This window comes from Phoenix dactylifera, chromosome 8 (genome assembly GCF_051530095.1).
Source record: "Phoenix dactylifera cultivar Ajwa chromosome 8, Ajwa_hap1_PhDact_Kaust_v1.1, whole genome shotgun sequence".
In the NCBI taxonomy this organism is placed as follows: Eukaryota; Viridiplantae; Streptophyta; class Magnoliopsida; order Arecales; family Arecaceae; genus Phoenix; species Phoenix dactylifera.
In genome coordinates this window covers 27722140-27746093 of record NC_143197.1, presented here as the reverse complement: position 1 = coordinate 27746093, position 23954 = coordinate 27722140, and the positions used below count along the sequence as shown (strand labels likewise).

Below are 23954 nucleotides of genomic sequence, written 5' to 3'. Positions count from 1 at the left end.
GAAATTCAAAGGGAGGAAAAATCTTTTTTCTTATCGGACGCCAGACCCAATTTTCAAATCCGCCCTGATCCCCTTTTCGGGCCCGCCCGTTCGTTTGGCTCCCTTTCTCCCTCCATCGCCTCCGGTAGATCGATCCCCCCTTCTCCCTTCGAATCCAAATTATTAAACACATATACACACGCATATATATATATATATATAAAGCTTATATAAATTCGAACGATCGGTTCGAAAGAATTCCCCCAGCTTCTCCAAAACCCTCTGCCGGTCCCTTGGAGCTTCTCCCTAGGGTTTCCCCTCCCCCGGCCTTGTCCGGCGCTTCTTGGGGGAGCTTCGAGCGCGAGATAGCGATTCCGGGGCTCGTCTCGCCGCCGGCCGCTGGTAGACGTGATTGGGCTCTGCTGGCGCCGGGATTTGGTACGGTTCCTCGTGGTGTTTTGGAATTGCTTGGGTGGTGGTGGGAGGATGGAGGGGAGGAGGATCTCCGTCAGCCCGCGGCCCTGCAGCGGGCGGAGGATCTTGGCGCGGAAGAGGCCGCGGGCGGACGGGTTCGTGAACAGCGTCAAGAAGCTCCAGCGCCGGGAGATCAGCTCCAAGAGGGACCGCGCGTTCAGTATGAGCAACGCCCAGGAGAGGTTCCGGAATATCCAGCTGCAGGTCAGTTTTTTAGGGCTTGTTCTTGGCCTCTATGCTTTTTTCTTGGTGCCCTTTCTAGTTGTCTCATTCCTTTCAGATAGTTTCGTTGTAAGATGAAGTTTATAGTGATACCAGGCTGTGTCTCTTGCCTAGGGCATAGTTCTTGATCGCTAGTTGGAAACTGGTTACAAGAAGTGTTCACCTTAGAACCCTGATTCGTTACCGATATTTGTAAAGAGACCTCAATAAACCAAGAAACCATCATCTTTATGACCTATACTTCAGTGGGGAGTCAACATGCTGTAATTCCAAGTCCATTTCTGGATATTATGTTGGATATATAGGTCATGCCCCGATTAGACGTATTTGGAGGTGACATCCTTATTCTGTTTTTTCATGGATTCTTTATAACTCATTCTTGTTATATTTGACAGGAGATTTTGAGGATAGTCTAAGATAAATGCAGAATACTAAATCCTGTTAGGGTTGACATTTTTGAATGAGCAGATATGTTCAGCAATATAAAAGGCATATAAGATTTTCAATTTCTTGTTGAACAATACGTAAAAGATTTTTTCCAAGTCTGATGCAGATTATAGGGAGGCCGAGGAGCAACACTGATAGCAGATGAAATAGGACCATAATAGATGCTTGAAAACTTGATTGTTTGAGCGATTGAATAGACTAGTAAGAAATAATTGGTGCGAATCCAGTTATGTATCTGATACTCTGATACTCTTATGCACTGGGGTTTAAATTCTATATCTCCTTGTTGGTTGAGATATGAATATGACTGTCTCCGGATGGAGCAACCTGCTATCCTATTAGCTAAAAGGGTGTTTCAGTGCATGAGGCTTCCACAATTGCGGAGTCGGCAGTTGGAGGGGTTAGATGTACTCATCCTTATACCTGCATGCGAAGTTGTTTCCGTGTTTTGAAGTCATGACACATGTGTCATAATAGAGCAACTTTATCATTGTGCTAAGGTCCTTCTTCCAATATCCTACTAGTTATTAACAATAAATTTAAGCATTAATATAGCTACTGGTTTTTTCTCTGTGTATTCTGGTTGCACTTCTTACTTGTCAGATCACAAATCCCAACTTCCCAAGATTGCAATATTTACTTTAAAAGACACACCAAGTTACATTCAGTTTCCAACAAATTAATCTCCTAAATAAGCAACAAATTAAATATCATGAAAATTATTTAATTTGAACTTAGGACCTTAAAATGCTTTGAAACAGCAATTGTAGATTCATGGTGGCCCCGTTTATTTAGAATAATTTGTATCTTGGTCTTTCTCATCGTGTGAAGGATAACTATGATGGGATGAATAACTTTGTTGCTTTTTCTCTCCTTCACAGTGACATGCCACAGTCTTCCCTTTTTGAGAAGCCAAGCACCTTATGCGCGTTCCCTTCTTTTAGATACACATTCCTTTTGTCGCTTTTCTTCATCTCTCTTATTGTAATTTTCTACATATCAATTTTTTTTCGTGGCCTAGAGTGTTGACTGATTTGTCTTTTTACACTTCCTGCAAATCAAATGCCAAGAGACCAGACTAACCATTGTGTAGATCATATCTTGGGTCTCTTTTTCTTAGCCTTAAATATGAAAGAACCACCCCTCCACTAGTGGTTGCTGTTGCATGATTCTAGTTCTGGTAATTTTAGTGGTTTTCTCAATCATTTGATAGGTAATCCTTTAGTGCTGAATGCTGGAATGATCATAAAGATCGCATGTCTTTGGTTTGCCTGAGCAAGAAAATTCCATTGTTGCTGTTTGAAGTTTGAATATATAAGCAAACAAGTATCCTCCTCAACTTGGGTTTGAGACTCCATTCCAATAAAACAGTATTTGACTCTTTGCCATTGTGAGCGAGGGACCAATTTACAGGTTGCTATCTTAAATTAAGCAATAGGACATCCCATATCTGCTTGGAATTTTGGCCCTCCAACAGAAATAGTTAATGTCCTTGGTATTCTGTTAACATACAGGGCATGAATCCAAAGGAAATGATGTTTTAGAGTTAGCAGGCAGCATGCCACATAGGGTTTCAATACAAAAACCCTGATTTCTTCTACCACCTTTATTTTTTAGAGCTGGCACTAACTAGCCTATCTGTCATGTTTGACAAGATGTAATTCCTTGGGTTTCGTAAACGTAGAGATGGATTTAACTAGTTTCTAGCCCAAAGGGGTGGAGGCCTAAGACCATTAATCAACGACCTTTAAAATTGCTTTAGGGGATGGGTAAGCTCAAAATCTTCTGAATGAGAGCATCAAACATCTCCATTAACGATTCATTATTTTATTTATAAAATCAATCATAAGACCTGACCCTTAGCTTGGAAGTTACTTACATTGGGCATATTAAGGTAGGCTTGTGATTTACGGGAGTTACAAAAGGCCAAGTGCAATCACTGATATCAGAGGCCTGCTCATTGCTAGCATTGTAAACAAATCCTCTCACATTTTGGTAAGACAGTTTAATAAGGCTTGCTGGCACCAAGAAGAGTTAAACAAATCTTTGAAGGATGATATTTAGATTTTAATCAGTTGGTCTGAAAAAATCATGGTTTTCAAGAAGCTTGATCCCACAGCTGTTCATCATAACTATCTTGGCCTATCATATTTTGAGTGGCCAGCCCATTTTAGACCTTGGCATGATGAGTTCACTATAGCCACCAGAGTGTAACTCATGCTGGCAGTCACTTTTTGCCAAAATAAATAGTCTAATAATCTTTGCCATGCTGTCTAAAATACCATCACAGATCCAACTGGTTGTCATTCTATTGTTAGATATATTGTTGGGCACAGGGTTTACAAAGTAACCTGCCCATGAAGATAAACGGCAATTTTGCTTCCAAGAAGCCAGCCTGCTGTTAATCCAATCAACAATTTCAAAAAGGTCCTTCCTGACGACTTGGGGTACTAGCAAAATTAGCCCCTAGATACAACGTAAGAGGAGAATCCTTTTGGGGGCCAAGGTTGCAAGAGACCAACCTTTTGAGTCTAGGAGAGAACCAAATAGGATAAGGTTAGCCTTGTTCACTCTTTGGTCGGTAAGTTGGTTATAATTATCCAAGACATCATTAATTTACATTGCAATCATGGATCACTGCCTTGGTCATGATAAGCACATCTGCATACAAGAGATGGTGAAAACAAGCAGGTCACTAAAGTGAATATGACAAATATAACCAGTATTTACTTGAACACGAAACAGTTTAGTAAGGACTCGAGCACATAAAACAAATAGGTAAGCAAAAGGAGACACTCTGTCTTATGCCTCTATTAGGATATATCTGCATAGCAGCTTTACCATTGATAAGGAGGGAAACCAAGGTTAATTGCCTAATCTAGTCGGCGTACTAGGCCATGACATTTATATATGTAAACACCTTAAACAACTAAGCTTATCATAATATGTTTTTTTTATCAATCTTAAGTGGCATTTAGGGTATCTTATAAACCAAGAGTTGCATAAAAATGGAGAATCTCCTGCAGGACCATAATATTCTTGATAATTTCTTTTCCAAGCAATGAAAGTGGATTGCTTATGGTCAGTCAGGTTGGGCAAAAAAGGCATAAGCTGGTCAACCAAAAGTTAGCAAAAACTGCATGTTAAACATTGCATAAGGAGATGGACCTTTTATTCTGAACCTTTTGGAGGCTGGTTGTTTAATGATAAGAACCAAATGGGTCTTGTTCCAGTTAGCCCAAAGTTATGGATGTTCCTGAAAATGAAGGATCGTCTTACATAAATCTTGGCCCAGAATGTCCCAATGTCACCTATAAAATCTAGCATGATAACCATCCTGCCCTAGATTCTTCATGGGCAGCATGGACTAGTGAGCCTGTTTTTTTTTGGATGGTGAAAGGTCTGGTAAGTTGTTTATGTGACAAACTTAATTTCTATTATGATAGCTAAGACCAGTTGTCATTCATGACATCATGTTCCTTATTCACCTAATGATCAGAATAGAAATTCATGAACTCATTCTCAGTCAAATTAGGTTCAGTCACCTAGTTCAGATTGTCTCATCTAATGATGTTGATGGAGTCATGGAGGCAATGAAGTTTGGGAGTTATATTGAAAGAACTTAGTGTTTGCATTGGTATCTGTTATCCATTTCTGTGCCTGCACCTATGCATGAACTTGTGCATGCGTATGTGATAGTTGTATGAATAAAACAATCATGAACATCATGTTGGCATGGCCCAATGCTGGATCAGCATTGGTTAAATTTTGTATAATAATTTGAAGACCATGTTTTGTGTGCTATGATGCAAGGGTTGTGAAATTGGGTGTGTGTCTCCATGCTCTCAATTTTTCTCATTTTTGTGCATCACTGTATCATTCAAAAAAGTTCACTTGCAGTACATATGGAGGATATGCTGAGATAACAAATTATTGATTTGTTGTTGCATTAAATACATGTTTGATAACCCCTGTTTGCTGTCATTTGCTGTTCTATTGATACTAAAGATTGTGCCTCTCTTTTGGGTGTTTCTGTGCGCAACATTGCATTCATGCATGCATGCATGAGAGCAAGCATGGGATGAGAAGAACATGTTTATGCAGTCATGATAAACATCATAGTTTTAGGCATAATATTAGTCCAACAGTACTCATAAATAGTTCTCCTACAATAGTTGGCTGCCCAATCTGCAAGACTATTGGCTTTCTAGTAAACATGTAGAATCTTGTTTTTTCTTTGCAGTCAAATATGACCTTGGTCATCCAAAGGATTGGCTCTCTACCTTTCAAAAGGTTGTGCTATGTGGTTGACTATGTCATCTTTAATATTCTGTGTTTTTTAACTTTTAGGAGGAGTTTGACACACATGATCCCAAGGAACTCTGGTCTCAGTTGCCTTTTTTGAGGAAAAGGTCAAAGATTATTGAGATAGTTGCTGCACGGGACATTGTTTTTGCTTTGGCACAATCAGGGATCTGTGCTGCATTTAGCAGAGGTTGGCATTACTTAATCACATTCTTGGGCACTATGCTTTCTGAGATTTGCATTTATAACAAATTTTCTTGAACTTATAACAGATACAAACCAAAGAATTTGCTTTCTGAATGGAAGTCCTGACGAAGTCATTCGCAGCTTGTTTTATAACAAGAATAATGATTCACTAATCACTGTGTCAGTCTATGCCTTTGAGAACTTCAGCTCTTTGAAATGCAGATCAACCAGAATTGAGTGCGTGCAACACCTTCTGTCTTATTCATTTAGTCATCATGTATGTGTCATTAATTACTCTGATTATTCGTTCAACTGCTTCCAGGTATATCCGGAGGGGAATGCCGGATGCTGGTTTTCCTCTCTTTGAGTCAGAATCATTAAAATGGCCTGGTTTTGTTGAGTTTGATGATGTAAATGGGAAGGTTCTTACTTATTCTGCCCAAGACAGGTGATTTAAGCTTTTTCAATATCAACAAATGAGGCCATGAAACTGTTTTTTGATGTTTATCTTCAATTTTGTTTAAAATCAGCATTTACAAGGTGTTCGACTTGAAAAACTACACGCTGTTGTATTCCATATCAGATAAGAATGTCCATGAAATTAAGATCAGGTCAGCCTCTCTCTCCCTCACTTTTCTGTGCTCAGTATTTACTTACCTAAAGAGCTGATAAGAATGCATGTCGGTTTTCTAGAAAATCTAACATGCTGCATCTGGATATTTTTAATTTCAAGTTCATGATCATGTCCTTCATTCAAAACCTTATATTTGGAGAACCTGAGTCTTATTTGGGTAATGTTTGGTTGGTACAATGGTCAAAAGTCACATAAATGTAAGATGATTGGGAGGATGAATCCGTGAACTTGAAATATTCTACTTAAAATAAAAATTTATAGCTCCATGATTTTATAGATTCTTCAATTTTTCAGTATACAATCAAACACCCAATTGTATGGACTCATAAACTGTAATTTCAGGAAACATGAAAATTCACCAAATATCAGGATTTGTGGTACATTGGGCATACTTATTAAATAAGAAAAAAATTGTGATATTGTGCTTTAATGTTATTTTAGGCTTCTATGTTGAAGTTGCCATTTTTATTCTGATTCAATTTTGTAGCCTCAAAATGTTCTCTTATTCTAAATAAGTCTTTAGCTGTCTTTACATACCATTTCTACATTCAACATTCAACAAATTCTTCTCCCTTTTTTTTTAAAAATCTGGAACAATATATGGAGATGTGTAGCATCTGACCTAACAAGATCTAATATCCTACCTAGGGTTCTGTAGTTGTTATGTCGCTTCTGTACCGACCTCCACTTCCTAATGCTTCCAAGCCTTGTTTATAGATTATTGTTCTTTGTTAATTTGATTTGTTAAAAACAATCTTAGTCTGACTATAATTGCATTATTTGTTGTCGCATTTTTTTTCGAATCCCTATACCATATATTTTTTGGAAAATAGATCAGCTAGTAAGTATTCTTATCATACCGTAAGGTATCATATCATTTAACACAAATGCTTCTTCAATGTTTTTGAATCCCAACCTTTCTGAGCCCTGCTTTCTCACTCCACCACAAGAGTCTGCTTCAGTGTCTACTCTTTGCTTAAGCAACTAGCTTTTAAGCCATAAAATCATTAATTTTCTTCATGCATGTTGGTTCACTTCTATTTGTCCTTCTGGATTTTGCTCTATTCATTTCATTGCTTAAGTTTAGACAATTTGAATGAGAATGTAGGTAAAGGGGGATTTCATTAGGTCAGGTGCTAGGTTACTCTGTCTTTTATGCGCTCTTACCTATTTGATCTAGAGGTTCCAGGTTGAAGCAATCAAGTGAATCTTGCCAATTTACTAACAAGTCAGCAAAAGAAGCTTGCTCAATGGTGATTTTGGCTAGTGATGTTGAGCGAATATTTCAGTAGAGGCTACTCCTTTATTGTGTTTGAGTACTACTTCTATGGTAATGAGAACTTTTATACTCAGACACTCCATTTTTTCGACTTTTGGGATTGTTGACCCTTTGAATACTTGTACATGACACGACGTGGTATGACATGGCTAGACACTTCATCTTGAAGTGAACTGCTTGCTCAACAAAAAGTGAAGATGCTTGGGATCTTTTTTTTGTCTGGGACTTTTAGTTTCACATGCTAGAGGACTCAACAAAGTGTCATTAAATTTTTAATATAAAGTTATCACAAATATTTATCAACTAAAGCATCTTAAGACAACTTATGTTACCGTACAACTACTGAAGGAATAACAAGTAACATAAGTTCCAATCTGACTAAAATAAACTTAAAGGATGCCTCTATATTGCATGTGTATGTACACTACAATTGTACATGCATATTTTACTCATACACTCATATATATGTTATTAAACTCATATATGCTCTATCCTTATGCCTATATGTTTTTGAGGCCTGCTATGTCTGACACTTGTGGATTCTTCGTCACCTGACTAGTGCCAAGTAACATCCAGAAACTCTTCCCATCACATTCACAAGTTCCCCATTGCAATAATTTCAAACGATGTTTTTGTTCTTGGAATCTTTCAAGATGAAACTTTATCTTTTATCACCAAAATTGAGGAATATGTGACCCTTGCCATTTTGCTTGTGGTTGATAGGTAAAGAAGTATTGCAACACTATAATGTCTGAGTTTTGTCTACAGACTCTACAGTAGACATTCTTGTTATCAAGTTAGAAGGAACATGAAACACTAAAACTGATCTTCTGTTATAGAATATTGTAGCCCAGGCTACCAAGAAAGCAAAAGAAAGAAAAAAGAATATCAAGTACCATAAATTACTCTCTCTCTCTCTCTAGGGAGCTTACCAAAGGAAAGTGATTGGTGAACCTTTAGGCATGAAGCATGGACATGTGTATGGGATACAGATTTGACATGATGGACATGTTGATAAGTTGATCTAATCATTTGAATATTGCAATATGGTGACTAAAGGAGGATGTGGCGTTCCTCGGGAAACTAAAACAATAATTTCTTAAAAAAAGTTTGTTATATAATTGTCACTTCTGGATATATTTTGAAATATTGTTTATTCGCATTCTGCACATGGTGTGTGTTTATTGTTTAGGTTGTTTACACTGGAAATCTGTAATGCCTGCAAAACCCATTATCCTTAGAACTTTGTTTGTACGGTGAGTGGTTTTCTTCTTATTTTCCTTCTATAGATTTGTTGAGATATTTATTCCTTGCCCTGCATCTGGATTTGTTCTCGCACCTGCTCTTGGTTCGAGGTGCTAAGGATGGTAACAGGACTGTATGGATCTAAGGATGGTATCTATATTACTGTTGTCATAATTGCTGTTGTTACTGTTACTATTACAGCTACTGCAATGATTATCACTTTTGTTATTTTCATTGTTAAACAAAATGCAGTTTAGATGAATGCTTCGAGGAACTTGTACCAGCAAGATTTTCTACAAAACACTTGATTTTAATTTTAGTGCATTCCCTTGCAAAATGTCAAGTAAATTAATTTTCCGTATTCTCTGTCTTGTTACAGCCCTGGGATAATGTTGTTGATATTTAACAGAAACAACAGCCATGTCCCTCTCAAAATTCTTTCTATTGAGGATGGGACTGTTCTAAAATCCTTTAACCATCTTCTTCACCGGAACAAGAAGGTGGACTTTATTGAACAGTTCAATGAAAAGCTTCTTGTGAAACAGGAAAATGAGAACCTCCAAATTCTTGATGTAAGATTCTCATCGTTTCCCAAGTATTGAGGTTTTTGTAAATTGATCTGCTATCAATCTCCTGTATCTGTAACTCTCTGGCATTACATGTAGGTCCGAAACTCTGAATTAACTGAAGTAAGCAGAACGGAATTTATGACTCCATCGGCATTTATCTTTTTATATGAGCTACAATTGTTTTTGACATTTCGGAATCGTTCAGTGGCAGTTTGGAATTTTCGAGGTGAACTAGTTACCTCATTTGAGGACCACCTGTTGTGGCACCCTGATTGTAATACGAACAATATCTATATCACCAGTGACCAGGATCTCATAATTTCTTACTGCAAAGCGGATGCTGATGAATCATCGCCAGAAGGCAATGGTAATGTTCATATGCCTCTTCTTTGGACATATAAAAGTATTTTTTGTGTTAGCTGAAAATCTTAATGGTTCTGCTAAAATATTTTAGGTGTTACCTGTTACTTGGTACCTGCATTTTTGTATTAAAATTTTATTTGCCATCATGTAGCGTTACTGAACTAGTAAAACAATATGTCTACACCTGCTTTTCCTAGCTTAGAATGTCTGAAGTGGAACTTAAAAAGTCTTCTGATTACCTTTTGCATCTGAAATGCTTGTGGAGCAGCACATGCAGCCTGCTACACAGATCTCTTTTCTCATGTTTTAGAATCCAAACAAAGCAGCTGTCTGAGTTTGTGATTTTCCTTTTGAGTGCTGGATTATCTGGCATCTGTGGTGACCTTTCATTATTTAAGGAGTCAAGGAAAAACTGAAATTATAACTTGACAAAATGTTGTGCTATTGATACAACCATGGAAGAAATTCTGCTCATTTTTCTCCTGATAATCTTATATTGTTGCTTTCTTTGTTTAGCATACGAGCAATTTACTGACTTTAGTATGAGCTAAATTGTAATAGAGTGGTCAACTGCACTTACTCTATTACCTGGCTTTTAAAAGCTTACTTCCCTCGCCTCCATCAAACATTTAATGCAAGTACCTCTGGTACCAGTGATTTTTTTTTAAAATATTGCATGCATAGTCTGTTTTAGATTTTATGGAGCCACTCATGTTTTTCTCCCCACTTGAAGCATGAAATTGGAGTTCGCATCAGCGATTTTTTCACCAATGGGCAGAAGGTCCTGGATTAGTTTGTACTGGCATTAACATTAAGCTTTCAGTTTGTCCATAATTTGATGCATTTATTCTATCTGAGCGGTTTTTCTTTACAATCATAGTTAGAAACAATTGATGGTAATAAATAGAAAAGGCAGTATTCAGTTTTTTTTCCAACATTATGCTTGAAGTCCTGGGACATGAAACAATCTTTGTTAAATATTCAGTACTGCATCTTTGGACTCTTGTTTATGCTTTTGCTAATTTGATTGTCTTTTAAGCAGTTGGCTCCATTAACATTAGCAACATCTTGACTGGGAAATGCCTAGCAAAAATCCGAGCAAGCAGCTTAAGCAAATGCCCTCGTTCTTCTAGGTTCCGAAACACAGTTTCAGAAGCCTTGGATGACATAACTGCTCTGTATTATGATGAAGATCGAAATGAGATATATACTGGCAGTAGACAGGGCCTTGTTCATGTTTGGTCCAACTAATGAGATCTAAACACTGAAACAGATCACTGATGTAGCACAGTTTATTGCTGATTGGATTGCTGACCTCCCTTTGGTGACACCGCAGCATTGTATCATGATATGCTTGTAGCTTTACCTTTTATTTCATCATCATGTCATTTGTTCCAGGACTCTGATCTAAATGTGTCTCTATTTCATATAGAGATGATCCCCTTTTTTTTTGCAAGAATTTTATGTATTCCAACCTGGAGAATTGGTAAATAGGAATAGTGTGTTAGGCAATATGTTATTCATTGTACTGCAATCGTTTTTATCTTTCTGATATAAGAGGCCTGTGAGTGATGATAAACTATATTAGCAGGGTGAAGTCCTTCAACATGCCAAACCTTTATGTGGGATGAAATAAATTTAGGACATGTTTGATTGGCAGTAGTTGGTTGGAATTGCAATGAAATAAACCTTTATGTTTAGTTGGGAGGGAATTTTATTTCTATTCTGATCCTAGGGGACTATGATAATCCAATCCATTCCGATTTCAGTTTTGGTTGTGAACTAAATGCATTCTTAAATTTCTTCCCTGAGGTGGTTTGGTGGAGGGAACTAGGACGGTGTTTCTATTCGGATGTTTTCTTATTCGGGTAAGTTGTAGCTTGCTTGACTAAGCTCTAATTGGGTTTTTGGGTGCAGAAGAGTGAGCCACGAATTAGATTTGTCATTTCAGATGGGTTTGTCTGTTTTTTTTTTTTTTTTTTTTTTCTTTTTAATTTTGAAAGTGTCGGAAAAGAGATAAAGGACACGTTGTAAATGAGACATCTCGGACAATTCTGTTCGGTCAATGAGGCCGAACAAAAGTACCCATCTGATATGCATAAGCCACATTTTCGGATAAAGTTACCCATGGCCATTTTTGGCCGTTTGGAAGGTCATTGACTATGGCCTTTTTTTGTTTGTTTGTCTCCATCTGCGCTGTACATACAACTTTGTTCATTCCATTCTTATGGTTTCTTTTTTTTTTTTGAGTAAAATTCCACTTTATGATAGTATTGCACGAACGTGGCTCTCAAATCAGTGTACGGAAATGAAAAGCAAAATAAAATGATACGGAATGGCAGCTATCGTTCCTCTAATCTGTGTATTCAGGTTACACCACCGACGTTCAAATTTGTGCTGCACCCAATTCAAAAAATTCCACGCCTGAAACTCTCTGTCCTCAAACCTTGAAAGGTTGAGGATCAGATGTTGTCCTATGGGGTGAAAATCTACTTCTCAAAGTGTGTTTATCCTATGGGCTAAAAATAAACCCATACGGGCTAAATTGATTGATGTCCTCCAGATTTAAGATAACGTCTGGAGTCCAGACTGGCGTATGCAGGTACATGAACGCTTCAATAAATTGGAGATCTCAGAGAATAAATTATCAACGCACTGAGATCTGGAACCTTAAAGCTGGAGAAGAGAAGGAAAAAGGAAGAAAAGAAAAAAAAGGCAAAATGAGTGACAGATAGTGGCAGACGCTTATATTAACTAAGAAATAATGCACAGGTTAAAGAGGAGTTTAAGCAAACAAATATTTAGGAATTTGAAAATACAAAACACTCGTAACTTAGATCTTGACATTTTTTACGTACCTTTTTTATTGCCCAAGTTATAAATTGCTGCAGTATTTGATGTGCTAATAATATGATGAGAGATATCTTAAACCAAACTTTCAGTGCCTGAGATGACACTTACAAGCATATAAAGCCATCACGACAACAATAACAACAAAATAATACGTCTATCAATCAAAACGTCACATGCTACAGCAACTAGCAAAGTTCCCGCAGACACCAACACAACCCACTCTGTCAGTCAAATCTGGCCTGTGAATGATAGAGCTCCTAGTAAAACCAGTTCCAAGGATGCAAAGGCACTAGAATTGTGACTTGTCAAGGCCATCAAAGTAGGGATGTTCCATTGCTGCTTTAGCTGATATTCTGTTAGCTGGGTTATATTGAAGCATTTTCTGCAAGATTTATGAAACAAATTCAGTTCTGAGGAAAGCTTTTTTTATGCAGCATCCAACTGAATGATAAAGCGTTTATGCAATTCACCGAAAAAAAATGCAATAGATCCAGAATAATAAGGGTCTGTTTGGTACTGCTCCTGTTTCTTGTTTTTGCTTTCCAAATCAAGAAAAATGAACTAGATTGAAAGTCTTGTTTTTTCAAATAGTTCATAAAGTATTTAAAACTTTTGAAAGTAAAGATTTATTGCTTTGAAAAAAAGTAAAAATAAAAGCAAGAGATAGCAGAAGTTCTGTGCAAATACTATATTACACTGATTTGTAGAGAAACAAAAACACAAAGACAACAATGATGCCAAACAAGCCCTAAATTATCGGCCCAGGGATGTTCAGCTATGCTTCAGAGATTTATTACTGCCATGCAAGGTTTTCAGTTGGAGAGCAGATTTTACTGGCACCAAAAATAAAAATATAAGATTAAAATGATCATTTGACAATTTCAATTTACTGCTGCTCCCTATTTCAAATCCCTCTTGAGTCATATGCGTCAGTCGGACTAGAGATGTTCCTAAAGCATTCACACAGTAGAATAGGTAGCTCATACAAGACTATTTCTGATCATTTTAAAATTTTAAAGTTAAGTTACTATTAGCAAGTAGATAGCTCCCAAATACCAGGGTTGATAGTTGGCAGATGCTTTTTTTCCCAAATGTCTAGGTCTTATGTGCTGGACTCTCAGAAAGGAACTGGCACCCAAGTTTCCTACTTGTCCGGGTATCTAAGTTCTAACATTGTTAAGAAACTCAGATCCAATTCCAAATATCATCATCTAAGACCAGCCAGAAGGATAATTAACTGAATTAGTTGACCTTTTCGAAAATTCACCATTCATTCAGCCTGGGGAGGATTACAAGACATTTAAATTATTTCAAGACGACAGCATGACCAAAGCAACAGTGAATGTCAAGAAAAGAAGCTTATCCAAATCATCTTTGTGCTAAAACCAGTTCAAAGTATAGTGAACTAATTCATTATCTCTTGGAAAATTCATCATTATCTCAGCCTGGAGGGACTTGTTCAAGGATCTGAATTCTAATCTGAGCCGTTTAAGTTAATTCTGAATTGAAGCATTGAATTACCAATAGAAGGTCAACGCCTTCAGGTTCCAAGGTTGGAACTGCACGTGCCAAGATCTGGGGCTTCCACTGTGGATATTCATGCCAGTCCCGAAGAGAGCTAACTCCAGGCCATTGTTCCTCAGTTGGAGTTCCCAACAACCTTTCAGAGAAAGCATCATGTTAACACAGATAAGCATAATAGCACCAGAATGGATATGCAAAAAATGTTTAAGACAAATCACATGTTAGAATTGCCTCTGTCTAATCCACAATTATAGAAAAGTCGATGCTAAGGTGCCCCTGAGCAGAGTAATAACAAAAATATCAATCTACATTGGCATCTTTCATTCTATTTTAATACCAACCACATGTTACTGTTGCCTCTGTCAAATCCACGTGTATAAAGAAGTCGGTGGGTGAGGTACCTCCGTCATTAACTGTATTCAACTAAATATTTCTTTATGGATTTGAGACGAAAAGGTCGGATGCTTCATCCCATTTCATTTTGTCAGAGTTTTTTGATCAAATCTTTCTCTGACATGATCAATTAAATTCAAGTAAATATACAGAACATTAGTCAAGCAAATCAACCTACTGATAATTAACTGCGAGTTTGCAACTCGATCAATTTTAGTTCTATGTGCCAAAGGAAAGGAGAAATAGGGTTTATGTAGCAACTGTCATTTACGTATTTTGGTTCTACATGCAGTTTATAATATACTAGAAGCAAAGACATGTGCAATGCATGTTGTGAAGAAAAACATAAAAAGATTATGAGAATTAGTTAAAGGAAAATATATTATATTTTCTACTTAACACTTAAATGTGATTAAAGTCAACTAGCATCCCAAACGTGCAATGCATGTGAGCCAAAAAGACAAATTATTTAGCAGAATTGAGTTGCATCCCACATAAAAGTCATAAAGTCTTACCCTCTTAGAAAGAAAGGGTAATTTGGAAAATATCATATTAGTGGAGATATATAAAATCCTAGAGCAGTTTCTATGTTAGTAACTTTGAAGGTTCCCCTTCTTAGTTTCACCTTTTCTTCTTGTCAGAGATTACTCCTTATATATAGAGTCCAGCTCAAAAAGGGCAGTCCCATAACAGGAGGAGGAAAAGATGAACAAACGCTCTCATATTAAAACAAAAGGCTCTCCTATGAAAATAATGATCCCTGCATGCAAAACTTTTGCGGATGGGAGATTGATGAAGTAAGAAGAGGATTGTAAAGTGTTTTTGGTATAAAAGATCATTTTAGATGGTATAATTTTTGCTCAGGTTGAAATGAATTGTCATTTGGTGTTCATTATATGGTATTAAATATGGTAGAGCACAGGTTAATGAGAAAAATGTTAGGAATGTAAACTGAATATGGTAAGTGAAATGGGACGAAGAGAATCATGCAAAATTTATTACAAGTTATGGTAGAAAGAATGGGAAAAAAAAACAAGTATGGCACAAGGAGAGAAGGTCAAGTAGATTTTGAAGAGAAGCGACTGACCAAATCTAGATTGACATATCCCAAAAAAAACCTAACAACAGATATAAAAACTTCAGTGCGATACGTGGAAGGCTTAGAAGAAGGGGGAAGAAAGAAGCAACTTGGATAAACATTATCTAATCCTTTGTAATAAATTCTGGAGACCATCCAATTTACATATGCAAAGTTATATCTCAATCCAGTCTGATGTTTTTAATATTTCTGAAACTATTATTTCCAGAACTTGGTATTGCACGGTAACACAGTTACATAATAGAAATATATTATATCAATGCAAAGGGGAGAGATTCTGTTTTGCTGCAGAGAACCTGAATATGTGAAGCAATTGCTGCAATTCTGAGTCACCAGGGAAAAGAGCTTGTCTCCTCACCATTTCAGCTGCATCAACAGATACACAAATAAGAGATTGGAGATATTGTAGCTCCAAAAGAAAGATTGCAGGATGCAACTGAAGTCATGCAACAATGTTCTATCCTTCTCCAGAAATATCTAAGAGTTTGTCTGGTTGTCTGTCTTAAGTTGATTCAAAACAGAGAATTAAAAAAATGATTTTACATAAAGCAAGATAAAATCTGTTATGTTTTTCATACGACTGATTTGTCAGGTTTTATGCCACCAATGCCTACCATAAGCTGGGATGAAAAATGTAAAGGGTTAAGTTGACAGCCAGTTGTAGAAAGCATGCCAAAACTGTGAAACAGATCCAGATTTGATATTCATGAGCACTAGGGTGTCCCTTGTTTTAGATGACACATCATGAAATCTGATTGTGGTTAGAAGTGGCAAGAAGTGTCTAGGTCGTTACTTGTAAGCTAAAATGCCACATGTGATCTGTTGTGATGAGAATGAGCAAAAAAGCATAAAATGACAACAGAGTAGGCACTACATAGCTTTGTGAATGAGGACTCGTAAAGCAGACCCCAAATGATTGGGGCAACAGTTAATTATTATAGTCATTATGGTTATAACATGTGGGCTTCTCTTAAATGGAGCTGCCGATACTTTTGAGATGCATAATAAAGAGAGCTTGTTTAAAAATAGTTCAGAAGCACGTGGCTCGTCAACTATTGAAGTACTTTGAGGATTTGTATTAATTAGCACACTAGGTCCCAAAGCACTCAAAAAGCACCACAACTCTGTACATAAATAACCAAGCCCCATGATGCAACTTAGGGTGCAGCCAGCAGTTACTCTGACTAGCTGGACTATGTCAAGCTTCGGAGCTAGCACATTTGTGGGTGAAGACATCAACAAGCAAAAAATTCCATAGGGACCATTATCAAATTTTAGCCAGGCTTTTATATTTGTAGTAGAATAATTCTTGTATATTTTCTTATTGTTGAGCCCTATTTCGAGTATGATTCTATATTGGGTTTAATGCCCAAATTAGGGTTAGGGGATCACATGCTATATATATGCATCTAATACATTATATGGGGCAGCCTTTGATATATTAAAAATTATCATCAAGAGAATGTCCTTCACCAAAATGAAGGATTTTTCAATCCAATTTGCTGCTATTTGTGTATTAATCTCCGAAGTGTATTCTCGTCGTTCAAATTGCCCTTTCTACCTTATCAGCTGCATTAACATATGAGGTCATCAATGTCTAAAAACTTGGTTTCAGTTTCAATCGAGCTCATGGATTTATGATTTCAACAGCTTCAATGGCTTTAGCAGTTTCATTTTAAGTTTCAGAGTTTCTTAAAAAGGAAAAGCAACATAACCAGGAAGAATTATTATATAGTAATTTAAATTACTTTGTGTTACATAGAATTTATATATGTGTAATTTTAACAATTTGAGGCTTTATGTCATATAAGTGAGACTCCTCTAGCATATTAGTATTTTGTACTTTGGATATATAATGTATATAATCTTTCTTCTTGAACTTCAATTTATTAAAAATTTATCATATTGGCAATTGTGAAGATTTTAGTTCCTAGTGCAAATAATTTCTTCCAATTTTTACTAGCACTTGCATAGATGTTGAATTTAGGCACTCTTATTCACTATTCATGGTTAAATGGCTATATAACCAAATAACTATACTGTATAAAAAGAATGTTATTCCTATGAAATTAATTGTATTTAGTTGTTCACACTATTCTTTGTAGAGACAGCAATAAGGGTTTTTTCCAAGAGCTCAACTTGTCAATGTCTTGTTTATTATTATCCATACCTTATATTAACTCAAGAAGATGAAAGAACAACCATTGATAATTCATAATATATAGCCTATATATTCAAGCAAAAAGCTAAATGGCCCCAGTGTGATATAAACATAAAAGAAAACTTAAATAAAAGCAAATATATTTGGTTTCCACCAGTTTTGTCTGAAACTGGCAGAAACCACCAAATTAGCTTAGTTTTAGCTGAAACTTAGAACTTTGGAAGTCATTTTCCATTTCGCTAGATTTTATCTCAATAGCAACCATTACAAAAAGGTTTATATAAGCAATCAAAAGCCTTAGAAGTGAAAAAATAAGAATGGAAACACAAGCAGAGTGGTTTTATTGCTCCATATCTATAGTTCACAGAAGATCCATTGGTGGACCCAACAAGGTTAGGTTGCTAGTGAGCAATAAGTGGAGCGATCTATACAACCAAGCCAAAGCCTCAAAAACTAGAAGCGTAAATGGAAACAGAAATGGGGTGATTGCATCTATTGTTCAAAGATGACCTGATAGTAGGCCCAGAAGGTATAAAAACTTTTGTATGAATGATAAATTCTATTATTATCATAGTTTAGAAAAGTACTTTATGTGGATCGAGGACCCAACAAGAGGAGTTGGACTGAGTCTAATAGGAAAAGTAGAAAAGGAATGCTAAAAAAGACTTCTCAAGAAAGTAAGATTAATCTAGCCAAACTGATGTTATCAGAAGCCAAGGCCCAATAGTAACAACAGGAGTAAAACTAGGAACAGAAGTGATCAAGAGCATTTTAATGTTAATTGTTGCAGTTTGTATTAACATTGAATGAGATAGGAGGAAAGGTTTGAAGCATAATTTGACAACAGTTTTTATACCATAATTTCACAGCTTATGAACCTAAGTAAATGGCACGAGAATGCCAATTTAATAGACCTTTGATATGTCCACATACTCTTGCAATTTCAAAACTAAAACAAACTACTGTTTCTAACTTGATCAATTCAATTGTAGCTAAATTGTAAAAATCAAACTTCATTCTCCAAAGGGTGTGGCATGGCATAGCATTAAGTAGTAAAGAATAGATCCAATAGAAGTATAATCTTTTCTGTAGAGATTTTTGAATGGGTAAAGTTGTGTAACTAAAATAACATTTTATGACAGAAACTGCAGCATACCAAATATGCATCCAACTGACCACATATCAACTCCAGTTGAGTAGTGTGTGGTTCCCAACAGAACCTCAGGAGCTCTATACCAAAGCGTGACAATCTACAAACAAAAAAGAATCTAATTCAGCAGAGACCAACTAACAAGCATAAGTAAACAAATGTATCATAGTCAGCCAACGCAGCTAAGAAAAATATCAAAACTAGGTTGAAGTTGATTTCTTGATAAGAAAAAGTTATAAAGGCTGATAATGCAAGACCTCGTGGGTGTAGCTCTTAAGAGGGATGGTAAAGGTTCTTCCTAGCCCAAGATCAGCAATCTTCAAGATTCCTTTCTCTTTGTCAACCAAAAGATTTTGAGGTTTCAAATCCCTGTTTTCATGGTATAACATCATATAGCAGATAATTCCTGCTTGACATATTTGGAAACCGAATCGAGATGAGAATACAACCTGTGAAGCACACCATGGCTATGACAATGGGCAACACCTTTGCACAACTGATATAGAAAGCTCTGTTTTGGAAAAAAAAATGAATCAGTCTGACATGCACAGATCCCAGAAGGGAGGAAAAAAAATAAAAAATTATTCATTGAAATTGCTGCAATGGCCGAAAATTAACTGAAACTCCAAAGAGCAAAACATAACCTTTAAAAGCTAGAATTTGTAAGAATTTCACCGCACATTGTTAAAAGTCATACCAAGTTATGGCGGAGAACCAAAAATCTGGAGAAAAAGTATACATTCACAAAACCCGGAATAGGGACGGCACCTCAAAGTTATTCCCATGAGAAACACTCATCTTTGTTTTTTTTTCTTTTTTTTTTTAAGAAAAAAATTGATTGAATGGATCCCTCGTTTTCCCCTTCACTTGCCAAACTGAACTCATTCAACCACACTAGGAACCAAAGATCCACTAAAATTTGCAGATACCGGGGTTAATTAGGGTTTCAAACAAAAACACCCACTGCACTACCTTATCACTCCAAAACAAACAGAAGTCACATGAGAAAGAGATACGAACCTGAATGACGGACGGTGGAAGAGGCCGGGGGTTGGGCCCCTTCCGGTGGGAATCGACGAACTTCTTGAGATCAGTGTCAAGATACTCAAACACCAGGTAGAGAAGGGGCTTCCCGTTCTTGTCTACGTGCTCCACATCCAACAACCTAGAAAACAATACCGTGAAAACCAAGGAAAAGAACCAAATTTCAATCAGAAAGACAAAAGAAGCCAGAAGAGAAAGATCCGGAATCGAAACGAGACAAGAAAATCAGGATTTTCGAACCGGACGACGTAGATGCTTCGGGAGAGCATCTGGAGGAGGGAGATCTCGCGGAGGGCGGTGGGGGGGATGCCCTCCTCGTCCATCTCGAGGCGAGTCTTCTTGAGGGCCACCAGCTGCCCCGTCGCCTTGTCCTGCGCCTTGTACACCTTCCCGTACGTCCCCTCGCCGACCTTCTCCAGCTTCTCGTACTTCTCCATTCCTCTTCGCCACCTCCAAATCGAATCCCCGCCTCCGCTCCGCAAACACCTAGAAGACCGACCGTCTGAAATTCGAGCAGATGATCGACCGATAGATCGATCTATAGATTCCTTCTTGGAAACAATTCCCGGAGGAGCGAAGCGAAGAGAACCCTAGATCGAGATCCGAGAGCAACTGTGGGGGTTTTGAAACGGAGGCAGAGGAGGGAAAAGGGAGGGACGGTTGGCCTTTGCTAAAGGAGTGGGCCGCCGAGAGGGGAGCGGGATGGGCTATCTGGCGCTTTCGGAAGGAGCAAGGGGGTGGGTAAAGAAGGCCCAAACCAGAGAGACGCTCCAACGGTCACTTTTTTTGAAATTGGAAATGGGTTTGGGATGCAGAAAGCCGTTGTAAACTTGGGGGGGATCCTTGAACGGACAGTATTCATTAGAAAATGGATTTGTAATGGAAAAACAGCATGTTTTTATTGCAATGGCTGTTACGGAGGAAGAAGGTAAATGCTCTATAGAACCCATTATGGGCACACGAAAAGTTTATAGAAAAAGTCTATAGAGCCCGTAATGATTGATTGGCTAACTAATATTACCAACCAATCCTTAATTGTTTGTGTGCATATAATGAGAGTTCTGCAGCATTACTCGGAGAAGAAAGGCGTTAGGCTTGCGTTGTTCTACTGTTATTGTTGTGCTGTCATGAAAGGGTACTAAATTTCGACCTATTATTAGAAGGAATAAGGGATAGCAATCATCTTGAAATACTATAATAAAGCTAGATGATTGTGATTCTGATTATGAAAAGTATAATATGATATTACTATTATTATAATAATATGGCATCACTGTATAATACTGAAATATTGATGACATAATATTATAGTATTATAACATCAAAACATTAATTTAGTAATAATGTCATGATATGTTTTTAAGTGAATTACAAGGTGTATCATGGAGAAGGAGAAGGGGAACAGCGGGCAATTTTTAACTATAACCTACCATTTGAAGATAACCAAACATTCCCTAAAAGATTTTCTATTTACTCAAAAAATTAACAATGATTCGCAACTAATCAGAATAAAACGAGCATAAATACAATGAAACAGAGTCAGTCTCGTCTCTCTAACAAGATTTCACATCAATATTAATTCACAACAAGAGGCTATCAAACGTAGACCCAACATGACTAATAAAAAAACCATATATCTTGCCATTGTAAGTTCTGCCGCCATCATCCGAGCACTCCCCAAACAAACGGAAGCCAACATCCAAAGCTTCCTCCACAAACTCCAACAACCAAACCTGCATCTCATGTTGCAGAGCTTTAGCGAGTTCGACAGTTTCATCCAAACCATATCCTCTAGTCCAAGAATTGCTGGTTGTGGAATTAATCAGGACTTTTGAGTGGCTCATGGCAGGGTTTCCAAGAGAGTTCCTCTCAGACACACTTATTCTTGTAGGATCCTTAGAGGGAACTGCAGGTTTTTCAGCACCTTTTCTTTTTGGTTGGTATTCAGCACCATTGTTTAGTAAATGGACAACTTCAAGATCTGTGGCTAATGCTGCGTCAACCCAGAGAGAGGCTGTTTCGCTCTGTTCACTGGATGCGATGTCGTGAGGTCCGTTGCTGCTGCGATTAGCCGCAAGAGTTTCAGCAATGGCATTCCGCTTCAGGACATCATCATAGATGGATAGGAAACGAGCAATTGTTGGCTGAGGGTTTCCAGCCTTCGATGAACAACAAAGAACAGAAAACATGCTGCCAAGGAGAACATTAAGTCGTATCAGCCTTTGATACTAATAGAGAACCGGTTCAAACATTTTCAAATTTCAATGTAAGAAAAGAGGGTTGATCAATCACCTTAGACCCCTGATAACCGACTCAGTAGCCAAGGCCTCTTCCAGAGCCTCAGCTGCAGCTATGGATGCAAGGTTCCTCCTTTGAAGAGCCTCCTGCATTTGCAAAGAAGAAAATTTTTCATACAATATGGATTCATATTAAAAATGCATGCATAAGATCTTGGAAGCATATACTAGTCAGATCTAGCAGCTTTATACCTTCCCAAGCTTTGCAAGGTTATCAGGGACAGCATCAAAAGGGATGCCGCCATCAGTCTACTTGAGGTTGTGAACTGTAATTTTTGTGGCAGCACCTTGGCTTGGCTTCTCCGATTCGGAGGTTGATTCAATCTTGCTACTCGGTTTAGGCTTTTCAATGGGAGATGCTGCCTCATTGCTGGATTGTCCACCACTACGATCACTCAGCCGCTGCGATATAGCAGCCTAAAATCATCATATAATACAGTTGGCATAAAGCATTTTTCATGTAAGCATGAACGAGCAAAGAAACAAGACACATGGATGTTGATCCGATCACAAGCAATGACAGGAAGCGCAAACAGAAGCAGCATTCAGATAGATAAAATTGCAAGCAATAAGGTTGAAAAAGATGAGTGAAAAGGGCTGGAAGGAATGAGTACAACAACAAAAGAGAAAGTAGCACTATAAGAATCATATTACCATCATGCTAAGAAGCACCGGATACGACCGTCTCAGATAACTATAACCGTCTTTAGAAATGAAGAGCAATCGACACCTTGAAGCTAGCATCTAACAAAAACGGCCCTCTGCCAACGGGTTAAAGTTGGCAACGAATATAAATTATGAAATCTTGTCGATTACGTAGACGGCTCTGTCATGGGTTATAGTGATCGTAGCGCGAATATATGTGATCAAGGTTTTGAAATATGATATAGCTAAATGGCAAAAGAATGATTTATTTACAAAATAAACTTGAAGCTATATTTGTGGAAAATAAATGATTTATACATGCATGATTTGCTTTATGACTCGTATAATGTATTATGAAATGCTTATTTTAGAATATCTGTTATTTTTTTTAAATGATGCATTAACATAGAAAAACTCATGCTTGATTCAGTAACATGGTGAATGGTTACTTATTGAGCCGCAAAGCTCAGCTTTCTCTTTATATTTTTTTCCCCAGGTAAATAAGATTGCTAGGAGCTGAAAAGAATAAAAGAATGGAGGTTGAAAGAATAAAGCTTGAAGCATAGTTACAAGCTATCATAGATGTAGCTATGAGCATAAAATTTGGGTTGTAGTCTTGAAGATTCAAATATTTGATCTATGCTCTATACTTGCTTCTTTTTGATTAGCAAATGAAATTGAACAAATTGTATCATGCTATATAAAAGAATATTGTTATTATGGGTTTTGTGGGCAATATGCTACAGTAGTACGGCCATGTCATACTCCGGATCTAGGGCGCGACAAATTATACTTCGGCTTCGAATTGTGACAAATATGGTATCAGAGCAGATCCGGCCCATAACCTATGTGGACTAGAGGACACTGCAGCACGGATCTATCGAGACTGACCACGAGCTGATCGTAGTGCTCGCGAGAGTCATGTATCTCTTCCAACTATTTAAACCTAGTCCTCCTTTCCAAAAAAGAGATGCATCACAAACACCAGGTCGTGGTTAGCTCCAAGGACTAATTTTGGAAGATGGGTATGCATAAAAAAAGCCTATCCAGCCAATTCAGGAACAAGACGGGGATATTTTCTTGCT

General features: G+C 37.4%; 2 protein-coding genes and 1 pseudogene across 4 annotated transcripts; 1 reads left to right on the top strand and 2 right to left on the bottom strand.

The window, feature by feature from the left end:
• On the top strand, nucleotides 1-11215 carry LOC103717871 (Transducin/WD40 repeat-like superfamily protein). Of its 2 annotated transcripts, none has more exons than XM_088703362.2 (8): nucleotides 1-657; nucleotides 5473-5617; nucleotides 5700-5850; nucleotides 5936-6061; nucleotides 6144-6224; nucleotides 9181-9343; nucleotides 9437-9707; nucleotides 10746-11215. In XM_088703362.2, exons 1-8 carry the CDS (start codon nucleotides 466-468, stop codon nucleotides 10952-10954), a joined length of 1338 nt encoding a protein of 445 aa, XP_088559488.1. In that variant the 5' UTR covers nucleotides 1-465; the 3' UTR covers nucleotides 10955-11215. The 2 variants fall into 2 exon arrangements, with proteins under 2 accessions (XP_088559488.1, XP_008804634.1); XM_008806412.6 differs by having other exon boundaries at nucleotides 9151-9343.
• A 1399-nt stretch (nucleotides 11216-12614) lies between these two features.
• Nucleotides 12615-20844, bottom strand: CDKB1;1 (cyclin-dependent kinase B1;1). The gene is made up of 8 exons (XM_008806415.5): nucleotides 20168-20844; nucleotides 19904-20048; nucleotides 19333-19394; nucleotides 19141-19252; nucleotides 18890-18983; nucleotides 15869-15938; nucleotides 14078-14216; nucleotides 12615-12938 (listed from the first exon to the last, which is right to left on the bottom strand). Exons 1-8 carry the CDS (start codon nucleotides 20362-20364, stop codon nucleotides 12846-12848), a joined length of 912 nt encoding a protein of 303 aa, XP_008804637.1. The 5' UTR covers nucleotides 20365-20844; the 3' UTR covers nucleotides 12615-12845.
• Nucleotides 20845-21383: 539 nt separating this feature from the next.
• On the bottom strand, nucleotides 21384-22884 carry LOC148702793 (protein CORTICAL MICROTUBULE DISORDERING 3-like; annotated as a pseudogene). The gene is made up of 4 exons (XR_016396234.1): nucleotides 22879-22884; nucleotides 22417-22641; nucleotides 22220-22311; nucleotides 21384-22117 (listed from the first exon to the last, which is right to left on the bottom strand). The product of XR_016396234.1 is annotated as a protein CORTICAL MICROTUBULE DISORDERING 3-like (transcript).
• Nucleotides 22885-23954: the final 1070 nt, after the last annotated feature.